We start from the raw sequence: 20,372 nt of genomic DNA on the forward strand, positions 1-20,372 counted from the left end.
CCATTGCGTGTGTTGCGGGTTAAGACGACTGGAGCGTTATTAGAGAGCAGAAAATGACACGATCAGAATGATGTCGGGTCGACGTTCACTCATAATTCATTCATAAAAGGGACTCGTTGTTTACGAGTCATTTGAAATGATTCCGAGTAGAGTCTGAAGTTGCTGTGTGTGCAACTTACGACTCGAGTCCCCATCTCTGGTTTAGGGTAATATACTATTAATCAGAAAAAAGCTGTTTCAAGCCCCACCACCACCTAGTCGTCAATGCTGAGCCATTGACCAAAGCCATTAACCCTCCATGTCTTGAGTGTATACAATCACATAAATCACGTTGAATAAAAGCATCTGTTGCAGGCTGTAAATGTAAGCATGTGTTTGTCAGAGGATACACAGACTGGGTGTCCAGTGCCAAGCAGTCACACACAAGCCTAAGAACACCATGTGCAATGCCAAGTGTTGGCTGTTATCACGAAGAGAATCATCTTCAAGCTTCGTGGCTGCACATAGCAAGATCAATGGTTTGTTGTAGAAAACAACCTAACTGGCCTGCAAAGAACATTGAACTCCATTAAGCAAATTCTAAATCAATTGGAACACTCACTGTGAGCATGTTTGTCAATCGTGAACAACCACACTGTTACTGTTGGATATATGCAACCAAAGCAATCATTAAATTACACTCATAAACTGAATGATAAAATCAATGGCAGCTACAATACCCAGCACTATATATAAGTCCACCTTAATAGTTGAAAGACAAAAGTCCGTGTTATGACACCCCCCTCCCCTCCGTGTCCAAGGAATCGGTACCAAATCATCAAAAGTTTGGGAACACTTACAACTGGCACAAAACAAAAAGGTGGTTTGTACACTGTGCAAAGCTTTGATGGTACCACAGCAGCACTAGCACGATGTTGCACGTCTATATTGTTTCATTAAGCTTCTTAATCACACAGATCTTGGAATACCGGATTCCTTAGTGAGTTCAGTTAGGGCGCATGAGAGGCGGCAAAATTAAGCTTCTTAATCGTGGCGATCTTGGAATACCGTATTCCTTAGTGAGTTCAGTTAGGATGCATGAGAGGCGGCAAAACTTTTACTTCTATATTGTTTCATTAAGCTTCTTAATCGTGGAGATCTTGGAATACCGTATTCCTTAGTGAGTTCAGCTAAAACGCAGCAAAACTTTTACTTCTATATTGTTTCATTAAGCTTCTTAATCGTGGAGATCTTGGAATACCGGATTCCTTAGTGAGTTCAGTTAGGACGCATGAGAGGCGGCAAAACTTTTACTTCTATATTGTTTCATTAAGCTTCTTAATCGTGGCGATCTTGGAATACCGTATTCCTTAGTGAGTTCAGCTAAAACTCAGCAAAACTTTTACTTCTATATTGTTTCATTAAGCTTCTTAATCGTGGCGATCTTGGAATACCGTATTCCTTAGTGAGTTCAGCTAAAACGCAGCAAAACTTTTACTTCTATATTGTTTCATTAAGCTTCTTAATCGTGGCGATCTTGGAATACCGTATTCCTTAGTGAGTTCAGCTAAAACGCAGCAAAACTTTTACTTCTATATTGTTTCATTAAGCTTCTTAATCGTGGCGATCTTGGAATACCGTATTCCTTAGTGAGTTCAGCTAAAACGCAGCAAAACTTTTACTTCTATATTGTTTCATTAAGCTTCTTAATCGTGGAGATCTTGGAATACTGTATTCCTTAGTGAGTTTAGTTAGGACGCATGAGAGGCGGCAAAACTTTTACTTCTATATTGTTTCATTAAGCTTCTTAATCACGCAGATCTTAGAACTGTATTCCTTAGTGAGTTAACGGAGTTAATGAGTTAGAGGTTAATAAATATTTTTGCAATGTTGGTGCTTTGCTGTTATGTTTTGTAGAGAACGATCAGGTCAGAAATACTGTGTGTGTGCTGGTGTATTCTGATATAAACTATATTATCCCCCTGTCCCACCTGTTTACACTCCTCTCCTGCGTTTCCCCTCACACCGTGTCCTGCGTTCTCATTGGCTGTTCGACATGTCGCTCATTCCCAGTCGCACATCTCAGATCAGATATCTGACATGCTAGAAAACTCGATCCGGTCGCCAAGCGCTCGGCGAGCCGGTCGGATCGAGTTGTTGCATAGTTCACACTTAGCGATCGAGAGCCGAGTTTTGATCGCCAAGTGAACGCTGAGTTGCTCCCGAGCCGGCAAATCTAGCGCCGACCAGTCGCCGAGCGAAAATCAGGGCAAAGATCATGTAGTGTGAACTAGGCAGAACGCAGCAACGTGCACTAGGCACACTGTGTCGAATGTTTAGTATCGGAGCCTTGTTTGCGAGTACGAGTACAAGTTAATGAGCACGGTATCGGGCAAATACCCGATACCAGTATCGGTACTCATGCATCTCTAGTTAAAACGCAGCAAAACTTTTACTTCTATATTGTTTCATTAAGCTTCTTAATCGTGGAGAACTTGGAATACCGTATTCCTTAGTGAGTTCAGTTAGGACGCAGCAAAACTTTTACTTCTATATTGTTTCATTAAGCTTCTTAATCGTGGAGAACTTGGAATACCGTATTCCTTAGCGCGTTCAGTTAGACCGCCGCGCACTTTGCTGCATTGAGCCGCGATTTGTGCGGTTGACACGCGGCGCTCAGAGCGCAAAAAGCTTCTCATGTGAATGCGCCTTAACACTTACAACTTTGTTTACATCGCTTAGAATGTGAAGTAAGTTTTGAGTGAATGTGTAGGTTAGAATCTGGGCTCATTCTGTCGTTACTGTATGTTGGACTTAATGAGACGTGCCCACCTCTAACTATTTTATTTCTGCTATAAGTTGAAGCACTTTGCTTTGTGTACGGAATGCTATAAACACGTGTTGCACTTTGTTTAACATGGAGCACTTGAGAATTTGATAATATTGAGATAAACCCTGTTTACATTTAGTTTTGTGCCATATTATTATGTCGTACAGTTTGTTGTTAAATAAAAGAAGCTTAAATGAGATTCTAAATAAAATTTTTTGGAGGAAAATGAATCATTTAGATTAATCGACTAATCGATAAAATAGTCTATAGATTAATCGATAGAAAAATAGTTGTTAGTGGTAGCCATATTAATTTGCACTATGAGGCGGTTCTAGCAATCCTACACCAATTCAGTTAGCAATCATTTAGTCAAAATGTCAAAGTGTAAAGCAGCTAAAAAACATGACTCGAGCAACTGAGTTTGAAACACTACAAACCTATTCTGTGGACGCAGAGGAGGCGTGTCAAAACACGGACGAGTATTTTCATCTTTGAGACAACACAAAGCCTCGCATCATGGCTGGTTAGGTTAGGTTTACATTCAATTATTAAGGTAGGCTGTGCTGTTTATTGTAGCGTTTATTTTATCATTTAATTTAATGACTGCTGTGAAATGTGGCACTTTTCTTGTCCGGAGTTGAAATTAGGCACATTTTCTTTTACATTTATTAGGGCCCCAATTATAGGTCCTATTTCAGGTGAGAACGTGGCAGTAAGAACTGGTCAAAGATCACTATGAATGTAGGTTCCGATGACGTACAACTGTATAATTATCATGAAGACGTGCTGGCAGACTCGGGCATTGCTGTTATTGCTTTCTATCACTCCTCTCCCCTTAGCTATGTTTAATCTTTAACAGGCTTTTACGGCATTGTAAAGTGAAACATGCGTCTTGTTAATCGCCGTTCGCGGATGACTTTCCTGTCAGACCTTCTTAGCACGTTTCATACAAGGCAATTAAATAGAATATAGAGGGCTGTGAGCAGAACAAAGCAACATATTTTTCTTCAAACTCCTCCTCAGCGGCTCACGTGTCAAATTAATCTTTGGCATTCGATTTAACCACGGCCGTCAGTCTCACTGGGGAGAAATGGGCACTTCAAAATAGCTCCTATAGTGTACAGACCCTGGAATTAACTGCTGTGTGTGGACCTGAGGTAAAATATGAAAAGACGAAACATCAGGCATTACAGACATGACCAATTCAAGGTTAGAAAAAAAGGGCTAAGAGAAAACTATAATGTGGACAGTTCTTAAAGATCTTGTAAGTAAATGTATAATAAGGAGGTAATTACAGACATAAATAGCAGATTTTTTGTAAACCGTCACTGTCATTTTTTAATCCCAATTTAGTGATTAAACAACACCAATTGCTAAGAGGTGTATAAAAAATCAGTTTTATAAAACAGTATGAATGTAATCTTTGGTGAAATCCTCTTATTCCATCATGACATGTCCACATACACTGATCAGCCATAACATTAAAACCACATCCTTGTTTCTACACACACTGTCTATTTTATCAGCTCCACTTACCATATAGAAGCACTTTGTAGTTCTGCAATTACTGACTGTAGTCCATCTGTTTCTCTACGTACTTCATTAGTGCCCTTTCATGCTGTTATTCAATGGTCAGGACTCTCCCAGGACCACTACAGAGCAGGTATTATTTGGGTGGTGGATCATTCTCAGCACTGCAGTGACACTGACATTGTGGTGGTGTGTTAGTGTGTGTTGTGCTGGTACGAGTGGGTAAGACACAGCAGCGCTGCTGGAGTTTTTAAACACCTCACTGTCACTGCTGGACTGAGAATAATCCACCAACCAAAAATATCCAGCCAACAGCGCCCCGTGGGCAGCGTCCTGTGACCACTGATGAAGGTCTACAAGATGACCAACTCAAACAGCAGCAATAGATGAGCGATCGTCTCTGATTTTACATCGACAAGGTGGACCAACTAGGTAGGAGTGGACAGTGAGTGGACATGGTATTTAAAAACCCCAGCAGCGCTGCTGTGTCTGATCCACTCGTACCAGCACAACACACACTAACACACCACCACCATGTCAGTGTCACTGCAGTGCTGAGAATCATCCACCACCTAAACAATACCTGCTCTGTAGTGGTCCTGTAGGGGTCCTGACCATTGAAGAACAGGGTGAAAGCAGGTTAAAAATGTATGTAGAGAAACAGATGGACTACAGTCAGTAATTGTAGAACTACAAAGTGCTTCTATATGGTAAGTGGAGCTGATAAAATGGACAGTGAGCGTAGAAACAAGGAGGTGGTTTTAATGTTATGGCTGATCGGTGTACTTTTGGTATTTCATTTCAGTCATACTTAAAGCTCCAGCTCAACATGAATGGTCACTCAACTGACCGTGTCTGAAAAAGGAAAGGATGGATGGGAAAAGTCCCTTAAAAGACTCGGATACCTGTTCTGGGTTAGGCACGGGGTTAAACCTGCTGGCGCACACGAGGAAGGAGTCGGGCTGAGGCTTTCCGTTCTTCACCTGCGGGTCATCGCCAAGGACGACGTGGTCGAAGAGGCTGAAGAAATCTTTATGTTGGCTCGTCTTCATCCGAAAGGTCACGCCGGCCGAGCTGGTGGCCACGGCGATGGGGATTTTGTTCTTATGCAGATGAGTGACCAGCTTCTCCACACCTGCGGATGAAAAATAAAAAGAGCATTTCATCCGAACAGAGACCATTACGACTGACCCGAGGGACCCGGCAGATGGCGTACAATTAAATCTACGCTTCCTAGTCGAGACCGTCAGCAATCGGCGGCGCTTCTCGACCTGTGTTTTATTAGACGAGACTCTGGTGATTGAAGATGGCTTTTTAAGAGCGGTCGTTCTGCTTTAATCTGCTTGAATGTTCATGGAATCCACATTAGGTGATTTTAACGCTCATTGTGTTTGCTTGGAAATTCAGGTCTGATGGACAAAAGGTAACGTTAACTACTTTAGGTGGCTGCCCAAATCAGAATAAAAGGTCACACTTGTACCTCGGGCTTGTAGCGCTTCACGTAAGGTGCACAGCATGATCAAAAGTTAGTTAGAAGCTAATTAGAAAAGCACAGGAAGTAGACCCAACGACTACCGCAACCTTTACCCAATTATTTCAGCAGCCGCTCTGACCGAGCTGATTTAACTTTCATTTATCAAATGCAGGTTTTTTGGCATTAAGCAGGGCCAGTTGCAAAGTGGTATTTCCATTTTTGAAGGGGGAAAAAAGGTACTTACATTTGCATTAAATGATTCATTTTGCAAATGCTTTCATTCAAGAGAACTTGCAAGTGAGCCAGAATCTGACCCAAACTTAAATCTAAGAGCTAAGCAATAGTTATGACCTATAATACATATTGTCATTTCTCTCACTATACACTTTGACTTTTATTTGATTGCAGACAGTCTGAACCCAGATATTTCATGTTTTGTCTGCTCAACTTCATTTCATTTGTTAATATACTGTACCTCCATTCCTGCATAGCAAGCCTGCAACACATTCCAAAAAAAAGTTGGGACGGGGCAATTTAGGGCTAGTAATGAGGTGATGAAACTAAATGATGATGTGATTCCAAACAGGTGATTGTAATCATGGTTTGGTACAAAAACAGCATCCAGAAAAGGCTGAGTCTTTGATGAGCAAAGATGATCAGAGGATCTCCAGTTTGTCAACAAGAAAGATTGGAAAGGAATTCCATATTTCTCCCTCTACAGTGCATAATATCATTAAACCCTCAGTGCATAAAGGCCAAGCTTAAGCTGAACGCCCGTGATCTTTGATCCCTCAGACGTCACTGCTTCAAGAACCGCCACTCAACAATAGCTGATATAACCACATGGGTGAGGGATTACTTTGGCAAACCTTTGTCAAGCACTACAATACAGAGTTACATGCACAAATGCCACTTAAACCTTTACTGTGCAAAAAAAAAAAACAAAGCCTTAAGTCAACCATGTCCAGAAGCGGCGTCGACTTCTCTGGGCTCGGTGGCATCTAGGATGGACCATCACACAGTGGAAACGTGTATTGTGATCAGATGAATCAGCATTCCAGGTCTTTTTTGGAAAAAATGGACCCCGTGTGCTCTGGACCAAAGACGAAAAGCACCATCCAGAATGTTATCAGGAACAAGTCCAAAAGCCAGGGTCTGTCATGGTATGGGGGTGTGTCAGTGCCCTTGGCAAAGGTCATTTACACTTCTGTGATGGCAGCATTAATGCAGAAAAGTACATTGAGATCTTAGAGCAACATGTGCTGCCTTCAAGACGTCGTCTTTTCCAGATGCATTTTTCAACAAGACAATGCAAAACCACATGCTGCACTCATTACAAAGGCATGACCGTGGAAGAAGAGGGTACGGGTACTGGACTGGCCTGCCTGCAGTCCTGACCTGTCCCCAATAGAGAATGTGTGGAGAGTTTTGAAACGAAAATGCGTCAACGACGACCCCGTACTGTTGCACATCTTAAGACGTGTTTGCAGGAAGAATGGGACAAAATAAAAGCTGAAACACTAAATCACTTGGTCTCCTCGGTGCCAAAACGTCTTTTAAGTGTGGTGAAAAGGAATGGCAACATTACAAAATGGTAAATGCTTTACTGTCCCAACTTTTTTTGGAATGTGTTTCAGGCCTGAAATGCAGGAATGGATGTTTGTTAATAAATGAAATGAAGTCAAAGTAAATGTAAGAAGCTGTGTGTTTTTCTATTATTTGCATTTTCCATGCTGTCCCAACTTTTTCTGATTTGAGGTTGTATATATATATTTGAATTTTTTGCTTTTTCTTTCCAATCTAGTCCTGTCCAGCTGCTGCAGACTAACTATCAATCACACTGTTGCCGGCTGAAAAAGCCAATTGACCATTGCCAAGATCCCAGGAGAGCAAAATTAGACCTGATATCTTTGGCTCGTGTTACATTAGTTAAAAGCGGAGGTGAGGATGCCATTCCTTCAATCATGGGTATCTGTGAGATCAGAGGGCAGCAATGCCCAGAGAAACTCCAAAATCTTCAGGAGAGTAGAGACTATACAGAGGAACCAATGCTATTAGTTCCCTGCAGTTGGCATCTGTAAAGAGATGACACTCAATACAGCCTGTTCTACATTTGACAAGATCAATTGTATGGATTACAGAATAATGACCACCTGCCATGCCAAAATGACCAGCAAGGTGCATGGATGTGCTGATAATCAGGCAGTTTCTGCGCCTCATCAGCATTAATTTGCTGCAGCCAGGAGAGCCCTTTACATACTGGCTTTATTGACCTTTTTGCTCCAGGCTCTTTGTCAGGTGCAGTATGGCATTCAAATTTTTTGACACCAGGACACTCTGTGATCTATGTCAGACAAGATCAATTGTATGGATTACAGAATAATGACCACCTGCCATGCCATAATGACCAGCAAGGTGCATGGAGGCACAAATGACTGACAGTGGCGTTTTCTTTAATCAGGCAGTCTCTGCGCCTCATCAGCATTAATTTGCAGCAGCTAGGAGAGCCCTTTAAAAACTGGCTTTGTTGACCTTTTTGCTCCGGGATCTTTGTCACGTGCAGCATGGTGTTCGAACTTTTCTGGCACCTGGACGCTCTGTTCTACATCAGACAAGATCAATTGTATGGATTACAGAATAATGACCACCTGCCATGCCATAATGGCCAGCAAGGAGCATGAAGGTGCGGATGACTGACAATGGTGTTCTCTTTAATCAGGTCTCTGCGCCTCATCAGCATTAATTTGCTGCAGCCAGGAGAGCCCTTTAAATACTGGCTTTGTTGACCTCTTTGCTTCGGGGCTCTTTGTCACGTGCAGTATAGCGAATATGCTGCTATTCTTCAATCTTCTTACCTAGTAACTCAGCTGGTACTGCCCCTCGTGGAGACTCTTTAGCCCAAAACAAAATATATTTGAGGTAATCACACTTGCTTATATATGTATTACAGTATGCATTACCTGGCATCAATGATGCTGAGGGGAACAGGCGTTCCTGTATCACTCTGCTCTCCTCCAGTAGCTCCTCAGCACTCATGGGCAGATCCAGGGAGTCCCGGATGATCTTGGCGGCATCGAGAGCCTTCTTTCCCATAACCGAGGACTTCACATCCCATGTGTATATTTTACCAAAGCGGTCACAGATCTCTTGGAAAGACACTGTGTACAGCCTTTCTGTATCTGCACAAAAAATAAAAAGGTTAGCACAGTGTTCTTAAACCCTGAACAACGGTCATATATATATATATATATATATATATACTGTATATATATACAGTATATATACATACACATAACATTATGACCACTTTCCTAATATTGTGTTGGTCCCCCTTTTGCTGCCAAAACAGCCCTGACCCATCAAGACATGTACTCCACTAGACCCCTGAAGGTGTGCTGTGGTATCTGGCACCAAGATTTTAACCGCAGATCCTTTAACTCCTGTAAGTTGTGAGGTGGGGCCTCAATGGATCTGACTTGTTTGTCCAGCACATCCCACAGATGCTCGATATGATTGAGATCTGGGGAATTTAGAGGCCAAGTCAACACCTCAAACTCGTTGTTGTGCTCCTCAAATCATTCCTGAACCATTTTTGCTTTGTGGCAGGGCTCATTATCCTGCTGAAAGAGGCCACAGCCATCAGGGAATACCGTTTCCATGAAAGGGTGTACATGGTCTGCAACAATGCTTAGGTAGGTGGTACGTGTCAAAGTAACATCCACATGGATGGCAGGACCCAAGGTTTCCCAGCAGAACATTGCCCAAAGCATCACACTGCCTCCACTGGCTTGACTTCTTCCCATAGTGCATCCAGGTGCATCAAACCAGGCTACCTTCATCCATTGCTCTGTGGTCCAGTTCCGGTGCTCATGTGCCCATTATTGGCACTTTCGGCGGTGGACAGGGGTCAGCATGGCCACCCTGACTGGTCTGCGGCTACGCATGATGTACTGTGTATTCTGACACCTTTCTATCAGAACCAGCATGAACTTCTTCAGCGATTTAAGCTACAGTAACTCGTCTGTTGGATCGGACCACATGGGCCTTTGCACGTGGGGCGTGCATCAATAAGCCTTGGCCGCCCATGACCATGTCGCCGGTTTACCACTGTTCCTTTATTGGACCACTTTTGATAGATACTGACCACTGCAGACCGGGAACACCCCACAAGAGCTGCAGTTTTGGAGATGCTCTGACCCAGTCGTCTAGCCATCACAATTTGGCCCATGTCAAACTCGCTCAAATCCTTACACTTGTCCATTTTTCCTGCTTCTAACACATCAACTTTGAGCATAAAATGTTCACTTTCTGCTTAATATATCCCACCCACTAACAGGTGCTGTGATGAAGAGGTAATCAGTGTTATTCACTTCACCTGTCAGTGCTCATAATGTTATGCCTGATCGGTGTATCTATACATCTATCTAATTTTAGGAAAATAAGAGAGATGCCAAGAGTCCCTCAAAAAAGTTGCAGGATAAAGACAGCAGCAGAAACAACAGTTACATCAGGAACGGTAAGCTGTTGCACCACAACTGTGTATATGTAAGAAGGTCAAACAAGTTTCAAGTGGACAAGTCCATACAGCATCAGAATAACAAGACTAGTTCCCAAAGTTAGAGATGTGTGCATGTCCTACATTAAATCCCCCTGAAAAAGTCTATCAGTAGGACCATGTAATTTTGGAAAATTCAATCTACCATGCCAAGATCATTAGAATAAATTGAAGTGCCATGTTTTAAAAATGGAATCATGTCTTGCCAGACATTTTAAGAGGTGTGTGTGTGTGTGTGTGTGTGTTTGTGTAAGCAAAACTTAACAAAACCAATAATGCAGTTCATTGAATAAAAGTTAATTGGCTTGTTCCTAAATCGCTGCATTAAGGACACATAGTGCACTACATGCGACATTAAAAACAGTGCTGAGTAGCAAGCATATATAGGGTAAATGCTAGTTTTTGGGATACAGCTCAGGTTACTAATTCTAAGCGAAAATATTAATCTACACAGCTGTTAATGAAATGGTTATAAAAGTATAAGCTGAGTAAGGGCACAATTACCAACATTTAACGTAATAATTATACAGAAATGTTTTATTGTTGATAAAAAAAAAGGAACTGACATACTAGTGTCATGCCAACACCTGGGGTTGAATGAAGCTGTCACAGAAACCACGCACGACCGATACAATAATTCGTACCGAACACTTACAAAAAAAAACCAAAATGCTCCTTACTCACCTAATAACAATCCGTCCATGTCGAACAGCACATGAGTGACTGATTTATACATCATATATTCTCTCAAAGATTAAAAATTCTACAGCACTTATGCACAGTAACGCAAACTAAACCGGAAATACGGTGGAGAAAATTTTTTCAAAATAACACCGAATTTCAAACTTTTGCTATGAATGAACACGCGAACAATTTAATTACATATTATTATTAATAATAATAATAACAGTTGTATTTAATTTACAGTAAAAGAGATTCAACCGCACAAGAATATTATTTAAACACGGACCAATTTGCTGTTGGTCAGGCGCAGTGGTTCATGGGAAGTGTAGTTTGGGTTTGCATACGAGACACACGAATAGGTCGAAATGACTAGATTTAAACTTAATCAGTATTAAATTTAGTTTAGTTTGATTTAGTAAATTTAAGAATGACTTTTTATTCTATTACTTTCAAAATATTAATCTTAAAAATATATATTTTAATTGTATTAGTTTAAATTGCTTTGTTTTGGTTTACCTGTCCATACTGTAAAATGTGTAACAGGGTGGCACGGTGACTAAATGGGTAGCACTGTCGCCTCACAGCAAGAAGGTCCTGGGTTTGATCTCCAGATGGGGCGGTCAGGGTCCTTTCTGTGCGGAGTTTGCATGTGTCTGCGTGGGTTTCCTCCCACTGTCCAAAAACATGCAGCCAGGCTAATTGGAGACACTGAATTGTCCTATAGGTATCTAGCCGCTAGGATACATAAACCAGTGCATTGTAGTGCCGGTCCCAAGCCCGGATAAATAGGGAGGGTCGTGTCAGGAAGGCCATCCGGCGTAAAAACCGTGCCAAATCAATAATGCGGATCACGATCTGCCGGCGACCCCTGACGGGAGCAGCCGAGGAAATTGGAACAGTAACAGTGGTGTTTTATTTTTCTGCATTTATAATAATTGTTGTTTTATTTAAAGACTTCTGTCATTTTAAATGCATTAATATACAAATTGTGGGAGGCACGATGGCAAAAAAAAAAACACCTGGGTTCAGTTCCCCAACCTGGGTGTCTGGGGTGCTTTCTGCCATTCGCCCAATAAGACCCACTGACGTGACCCTGACCAGGATAAATTGTGGGAAAACAAACAATGAATGAATTAATACAAATATATGGAGTCAGGGAATCCAATCCAGTTTTGAGAAATGCAATATTTTGCTTCCCACTGTGCGATTTTTTTGCTTATATATAACTGTTGATTCCTGGAGTTCCTTGGGCCCAGTATATACTAGGGTCCTTGGAGTCATCCCATCTTTTATAGAACCCATGTATAATGATACAAATGGATACTTTGAACATTAGAAATTAAAAAAATGTTGTGGGTAATTTATAAATTTCTTCTCTTTATTAACCCCTAAAGGGAAATTCACTCACTCACTCACTGTATAAAACCACTTATCCAATCAGGGTCGCGGGGGGGCTGGGGGGTGGGTGCTGGAGCCTATCCCAGCTTTTCAATGGGCGCAAGGCACACAGTAACACTCTGGACGGGGCGCCAGTCCATCGCAGGGCAGACACACACACACTCACCCATTCATCTATAGGGCAATTCAGTGTCTCCAATTAACCTGACTGCATGTTTTGGGACTGTGGGAGGAAACTGGAGCTCCTGGAGGAAACTCACGCAGACACGGGGAGAACATGCAAACTCCACACAGAAAGGACCCGGACCGCCCCGCCTGGGGATCAAACCCAGGACCTTCTTGCTGTGAGGCGACAGTTCTACCCACCGAGCCCCCGTGCCGCCCCTAAAGGGAAATTAAAAAATTAAAGTCCTAAAGTTTGTTTTTAATTGACCTATGGAGGCAGTAATTATTTATAATATAGTGCAGTGGTGGGTCCTCTAATACAATGTATTCTTAATTCCGTAAAGAACTAGCACATGTAAACAAATGGGAGTCAGCACCATCTAATAACTACTGTTCATTATTTCTCAGCATTAAGCATTTACATTGGCAAGTATCTAATTCAATACCGGCTGTGTATCCACCAGAACCATAAAGCTGATTGCTTTTGTAACATAGTACTCAACAACTACCTAGTAATTCCCATTCTACCAAAATCCAGGTCAGGCATCATGTATCTCTGCAACATTCCAGAGGATGCATCATGGTCCATAAAGATTCTCGCCGATTCGTTAACAAACCCATCAGACCCCATTCTCTTCTCTGCTATGCTTTTTGTGGGTAATTGGGAGCTCAATGTAAACAGAGTGTGTCTTGTTAATTGGTGGTGTCTAGGGAATGGGCGGGATCGCCCTACATGGAGCAGCTAATGAGGCACTGGATTTCAAATCTAATTGGGTGAGGCTGTGATAGAATGGCACACAACACAGCTCTTGTTGTCAACTGTCTGTGGAAGATGAGCCGATAGTGGGGAGGAACGCAGGATGTGTAGACTATAAGGGCACTGAAATGTCAAAAGTAGGCTGGATATTTTACAGGACTGCAAGTGACCCCTCGTGTCATGTAAATAAAGTAATTGAATTCTGGGGAAAAAAATCAGCAATCAGAATAGAGATACTCACTCACTTTCTTAACCACTTATCCAATTAGGGTTGTGTGTGTGGGGGGTGGGGGGGGGGTCGTTGCTGGAGCCTATCCCAGCTTTTCAATGGGCGCAAGGCACACAGTAACACCCAGGATGGGGTGCCAGTCCATCGCAATGCAGACACACATACATACACGTATACACAGACCCATTCTCCTATAGGGCAATGTCTCCACTGCATGTTTTTGGACTGAAGGAGGAACTGGAGCTCTCTGAGGAAACCCATGCAGACACTGGGAGAACATGCAAACTCCACACAGAGAGGACCCGGGCCGCCCCGCCTGGGGATCGAACCCAGGACCTTCTTGCTGTGAGGCGACAGTGCTACCCACCGAGCCACCATGCCAGAATAGAGATACTGATAAGTCAAAATAACTTGATACTGATTGGCAGTGACCCTTTCCTTACAAGTGAACCCAAACTATGCCAGCAAACTGCAGACCACATAAAAGCGTTAAAGAGCAACCAAACTGTAGGCCTTAACTGTAGGGGTTCAAGCATTATGATCTGAACCGTTCTTTTAGTGTATGCCATGGTTTCACTTAAAATAAACTTTTTTTAAATCAAAAAAAATTATACTTGGCCGCTCTGGTGGCGCAGCGGTAAAAACACATTCCGGAACCAGAGCTGGGATCTCAAATACATCGTATCGAATCTCAGCTCTGCCTGCCCGTTAAGGCTGAGCGGCCACATGAACAACGATTGGCCTGTTGTTCAGATATGGGCGGGACTAAGCCGGATGGGGTCTCTCTCCCATAACTGGTGCAATTACGACCTCTGCTGGCTGATTGCTGGCGCCTGCACAGAGATGAGAGAAGAGTGCTGTCAGGGTGTGTCTCCCCGTACACAGTGCTGATCCGCATTGATCCTTGCCTGTTAATCATCGACATGGTTCTACTGAGTTTTAAACACTGACAAACATTTGTTGTGAAAGATCTTCAAAAAGTTTCTGCACTTTTTTAAACTCTATTTATTAAGAATTAAAAAAAACTAATTACATACACTTTCTACACAGTCACCTTCCATTGCAATTTTCCCAGCAATTTTTCCCAGTCGTACCAGCTTTTTAATGCCATCAGCAAAAAAATGTGTTTGGTTGAGCGTGTAGCCACTGATGCACTGCTGCTTCCACATCATCATCACATGAAAATCTTCTTCCCCTTAAAGCTTCTCTGAGCGGTCCAAACAGGTGGAAATCAGATGGCGCTAAATCCGGACTATAAGCTCTCTTCCAGTCTCTCAGACACGACCAATTACTACTCCTCCCACCCTCACCGTTTCCAAACAAAACATAAAAGTGCGGAAACCTTTTGAAGATTGTATTATTATCGTATTATTATTACTCACTCATTTTCTAAACTGCTTATCCTAATTGGGGTAATAGGGGAGACATTCTGTAGCCTATCCCAGCTCTCAATGGGCGCAAGGCACACAAAAACACCCTGGACACAAGGACACACACACACCCCCCTAAGGGCAATTTTAGTAGCTCCAATTAACCTGACTGCATGTGTTTGGACTGTGGAAGGAAACCAACTCAGACATGAGGGGAACATGCAAACTACATAAAGAAAGAACCCAGACCACTGTACCTGGGAATCGAACCCAGGACCTTCTTGCTGTAAGGCGACAGTGCTACTCGCAATGTCATCATGACGCTCATCATTATTATAAAATTACATTATAATATAATTATAGTATAGCAGTGGGCTCAAAAATGATACCTTTCATTGGGTGGGGGCACTATGCTTATCCACCTCATGATTGGATTGATAGGGGAGATCTGAAAGTCAGACATCCAGGAAGCAGAGTCTATCAGTTCCAAGCCACAGATTTGCTTGTGGCAGCATTAGGACTCAAACTAGCAACTTCCAAATGATGGGTTCAACATTAACTGTTACACAATTCAGGAGCTCTATCTATATCTTATAATAATTAGTACTTCTTTAAAAAGCACCTTTAGGAAAGAGGGTTTGTTGATTCGTCTCTTTAGCAAAGCAACTGGAGCAAATAATCTTTTTTTAGTAATGTGACCATGGCAGGATCACACTGCATTTGCAGCTGTACAGAAATTCAGATATTTTGACACATGCATCAAAAACGTTGACTGTTGATTCGCACTATCTTGACATCGAGTTCACAAATGCTATTTGTGGTGCCTTGATGCTGCAGCTGTTTTATCTGCAGCCACAGCATCATGTCAGACTTCATCTGTATTTAATATGCAGTGTAAATAACACTTATAATTGTAAATTATAAAGCGAAAAAATGTTTAGTTACGTGGGACAATTATATATATCTTCTTCTTCTTCCTCAGCCTTTGTCCCGTTCGGTTGCGGGGTCGGCTCGTCTGGATCGCAGTCGCCATTTTTCTCGGTCATGAGCTTGGTCTGGGTGGAGTCGTGCAGCGGCGAGGTCAATGTGCAGCGTGTCTGTCCAGCGCTGCTTTGGGCGGCCTTTTGGGCGCTTTCCGGGCACTTCAAGGCTGAAGCCGATGTGTGCAAGTGAAACGGCATCTGAACGAAGTACGTGGCCGTACCATCGGAGGCGTGCTTCACGCATCTTCTCTGTGATGTGAACGACGCCGTAACGCCGGCGAATGTCGTCGTTTCGGATGTGGTCGAAGCGCGTGTTGCCGCTAATCCAGCGCAGCATCTTTGTCTCCATGACGGCAAGGCGGCACTCGATCTCCTTAGTGGTGGGCCAGCACTCTGAGCCGTAGAGAGCGACTGGGCGGATGACTGCGCGGTAGATCTTTGACTTTAGGCGATCCTTCGTGCAGTGGTCACAGAGCACCCCGGTAATGGAGCGCCACTTCAGCCAAGCAGCATTGACCCGCGCGTTGGCTTCATGCTTCAGGCTACCATCAGCCGAGATCGACGAGCCAAGATATTTAAAGTGCTCTGTGCGGGTCAGATCAACACCGCTGACCTTGATTGTGCCGTATACGTTCACATCTTACAAATAAAATGCTTAGTTTAAACAAAGATGAACAATGAAAAGAAGTTTGCTTAAAAGAGGTGGTGCTAGGCTTACTGCTTTTTTATTTATTTATTTTCTGCATAGTTTAAGTAGCAAAGTGAAATCACATGTGAGTGCAGTCGCTATCCGCTGGGATTAATTAATGACTGTCCTATTCAAACTGGTACATCTGTCTGTAAGAGAATTAACATCTAATTCGCTTAGATTCCAGGCAGACCCTGATCAGTGTGCATGTCATATTAAATACACTGTACACACCAAAGTATGTAGACCCCCACCCTTTTATGATTACTTGCTTTAGCTATTCAAAAATCTATCCAACAGGAGAAGTCTGGTTTGATGCATTGCTGGAGGAACACCGGTTCAGAACCAGACCATCTTTTCCAACATCAGTGCTTTTTTAACTCTTTTTCTAATATTCTTTAACTAAGTGGTCACACAGATATACAGTGGTACCTTGTAACTCGACGTCCCTTAAACTCATATTCTTTGAAACTCGATGCACTTCGTAGAAAAATTTGTACCTTTAAACTCCACTTGTTTGGCTTTTTTTTAAATTTATTTATTTAATTTCAAATTAACAATGAACAGCCGTTTTGCTCAGCGCTCAACTTGAGTGGTGCGGTAAAACGTAATCAAAGTGCGAATATGAGACGAATCTGCATTTGTGTGGAATAATCATCAAATTCACTCTGAAAGCTCCACATGTATCTGTGTTTAGCTAGATTTTTCTCCCGTTTCACTTTTAAACTTGTGTTACAGCTCGGGGTGCTGAGAAATTGTGAGAATCAGCTTTTCCGAAACGCTTATTGTTAAAAAAAAAAAAAAGCTTAATGAGTGCTCCACTAATGAAATTCCTCGCTTGTTTTAGTACAGTAAGTCACGTTTAGCTTTGTGCACCACCACACTCCGTAGAAAATAATGGCACAGCCAGCACAAAAGTGGTTTTGCCGCTTCTCATGTGACTGCACCCTTACTGAACTTGCAAAGGAATGCGATATTCCAAGATCAAGTGCAGGTTTTATTGTATTTTAAAACTGATTTCTAACTGTTTTCAATTGCATTTCAGTGTTTTTATATTATATTTGTGTAATTTTCAGTGTATAAGTGTCATAAACAACCCCATTATTTTACATTAGCCTAAAAAATATGCAGTTATGTAACAGTTTTCCCATACATCCTTATGGGGGTAAAAATGCCTTGGAACTTAATGCCATGCTCAGAACCAATTGACGTTTAGTTTAAAGGTACCACACTGTATTCCAAAATGTAAAATTCACTTTCAGTCTAGGGAAGGGGTGTGTGTTTGGGAAGGGGTGTGTGTTGGGGAGCAACTTAAGATATTACGATACCCATGATTTTTTTTTTTTTTTTTTTTTTTTTACCCCTTTTTCTCCCCTTTTAGCGCATCCAATTGTTCAATTAGCATCGTGCTTCCTCTCTGTCTATGCCGAACCCTGCCCTGACGGAGGTGATTGAAGCTAACCCATATCCCCTCCGAAACACGAGCAGCAGCCAGATGCATCTTTGCCACCCACACATTGACGAGTTTGGCGCCACCTAGCGTTGCATGCGGAGAGACACACCCTAAGGGCACCCCCTCCCATCTCTGTGTAAGCGCCTCCAATCAGCCGGCAGAGAACGCAATCGCATTCTGACAGAGAGAGACCCACATCCGGTTCTTTGTCCCACCCCCCACATGAGCAACCGGCCAATCGTTGCTCATATAGCCACTCAGCTTCGAACCGGTAAAGCAAGGCTGGATTCGATACGACGCTTCTCAGAATCCAGCCCTGGTTGCAGCACGTTTCTTTTTACCGCTGCGCCACCTGAGCGGCTTCGATACCCATGATTTTAAGATTGGTGTTTGTTGCCCTGCCTTGTTTTAGTAATTCCAGCACATTTACATTTTCGACATTTAGCAGATACTTTTATCCAAAGTGACTTACAATGACAACTGTATACAATATGAGCAATTGAGGGTTAAGAGCCTTGCCCAGGGGCCCAACAGTGGCAACTTGGTGGTGGTGGGGCTTAAACCAGCAACCTTCTGATTACTAGTCAAGTAGCTACCACTGCCTTTTTTATTATTATTTTTTATTATTTATGCATTTATTTTCATAATTTATTATTATTATTATCATTATTATTATTATTATTAGTTCCAGTGTTGCATATTTATTATTATTATTATTAGTTCCAGTGTTGCATACTGTATGTATTTATTTATTTATTATTATTACTATTATTATTATTAGTTCCAGTGTTGCATATGTATTTATTATTATTATTATTATTATTATTATTATTATTATTATTATTAGTTCCAGTGTTGCATATGTATTTATTTATTTATTTATTATTATTATTCTTACTATTATTAGTATTAGTTCCAGTGTTGCATATTTATTTATTTATTTATTTATTCATTCATTTATTTATTAGTTTCAGTGTTGCATATCTACAAAATACAGTTAGGTTGAGCATCCAAAGCATATTTTTATTTATTTATTTATAATTTTTTACTTTTCAGAGTTGGATAAAGGTTCCAAAGAATGAACAAATCGCAGATCCAGAGTTATATTGCATTTTACAAAATGTCTCAACTTTTGCAGAAATAAGGTTTGTACTTTCAGAAAAAAACACAGTACATGTAAAAAAACATTTTATTTAAAAAAGTCTTTCCTTTGTATTTTTGGAAAGTTGATTAAGGGGTAAAGGTTCAAAAGAATAAACACATCTCTGCAAAGCAGTACAAGGTCATTCTGACCAATAACCTTAATAATATGATAAAACTTGTGTATCTGATAGAACTGGTCTCTCTTAGAATCTTACAACCTTTTCCACAGAACACTAGATGGGAAGCAGGGTGGTCACTGATTAGTTTTCTAAGTTTTTAGAATTACAGCAGTGCATTCTGGGGAAGTCCTGCTCTCCAGCAGTCATCCTGACCCGATCTATCTGGTCTCTAAGGAGAAAAATCAATTTTACCAACCGTACTTGTGGTAATGAATTATCCGAACAGCCCTTAAGATCGTTTCAAAATTTCCCTGAAGGGGGGAAGAAGCAAGGGCAGGCTGGCAAGAGCATGTTAAAAAAGAGTCCGGGAACACAGACCGAGCCTCCTCATCGCGATTCCGCTCGCTACTACTTCACATCAATCACCGATGACAGGCGATTGTTATTTTGGGGAGGAAAAAAGGATGTTAATGTATCCCAGCATGAAATATTCATAATGTATTTGTTATCTTTGAGCAAACAACAAGTGCCTTTTCACGAGCACCATCTCTCTTTTGCAAACGGAAGGCAATTAACATCTGAACTATTTAGGTGATGCAAATGAGTTTGCTAATTTGTGGAGCTGATTGATATCATCCTTTGGTAATTATTTGAAGACGGAGAGAGATATTGGCAATCACGGTCTCCAATGAGCACCAGTGAAGAGAAATGCAAATTCGACAGCATGGGTCAATACAATGGACCTCAAGGGGAGAAGATGGTCTGAGCTTTGTGTGTGTGTGTGTAATAAAGAGAGAGCAACATACTGTAAACAAGTACTGTGAGACATTTTCTAAAAAAACACTACACATAGGGTACGTCTGAAAACCTATGATCCTATGCATGCTCCCAAGAAGAGGCCTGTCTAAATTCATTCATTCATACATACATACATTTTCTTATTCACCTATTGGGGGGGTGCTGGAGCCTATCCCAGCTTTTTAATGGGCGCAAGGCACACAGTAGCACCTTTACG

At 41.8% G+C, this 20,372-nt stretch overlaps 2 protein-coding genes across 3 annotated transcripts in view; both read right to left on the bottom strand.

Annotated features, from left to right (window-relative positions):
* The window catches only part of pudp (pseudouridine 5'-phosphatase), a 47,376-nt gene extending 36,236 nt beyond the window's left edge, over nt 1–11,140 (bottom strand). For both annotated transcript variants that reach the window (XM_063009704.1, XM_063009705.1), the window contains exons 1-3: nt 11,053–11,140; nt 8,774–8,992; nt 5,245–5,474 (exon numbers count right to left, since the gene is read on the bottom strand). In XM_063009704.1, coding sequence (XP_062865774.1) covers nt 5,245–5,474; nt 8,774–8,992; nt 11,053–11,107 — 504 coding nt within the window. In that variant the 5' untranslated portion in view covers nt 11,108–11,140. The remainder of the gene's footprint in view (nt 1–5,244; nt 5,475–8,773; nt 8,993–11,052) is intronic.
* Nucleotides 11,141–15,961: 4,821 nt separating this feature from the next.
* Nucleotides 15,962–17,102, bottom strand: LOC134329566 (uncharacterized; the record flags this gene model as incomplete). The annotated part of the gene is made up of 2 exons (XM_063010851.1): nt 17,075–17,102; nt 15,962–16,593 (listed from the first exon to the last, which is right to left on the bottom strand). Coding segments are annotated over exons 1-2 (660 nt in total), but the record flags the coding sequence as incomplete, so codon positions are not given.
* Nucleotides 17,103–20,372: the final 3,270 nt, after the last annotated feature.

Source organism: Trichomycterus rosablanca, chromosome 15, assembly GCF_030014385.1.
Source record: "Trichomycterus rosablanca isolate fTriRos1 chromosome 15, fTriRos1.hap1, whole genome shotgun sequence".
Taxonomy (NCBI): domain Eukaryota; kingdom Metazoa; phylum Chordata; class Actinopteri; order Siluriformes; family Trichomycteridae; genus Trichomycterus; species Trichomycterus rosablanca.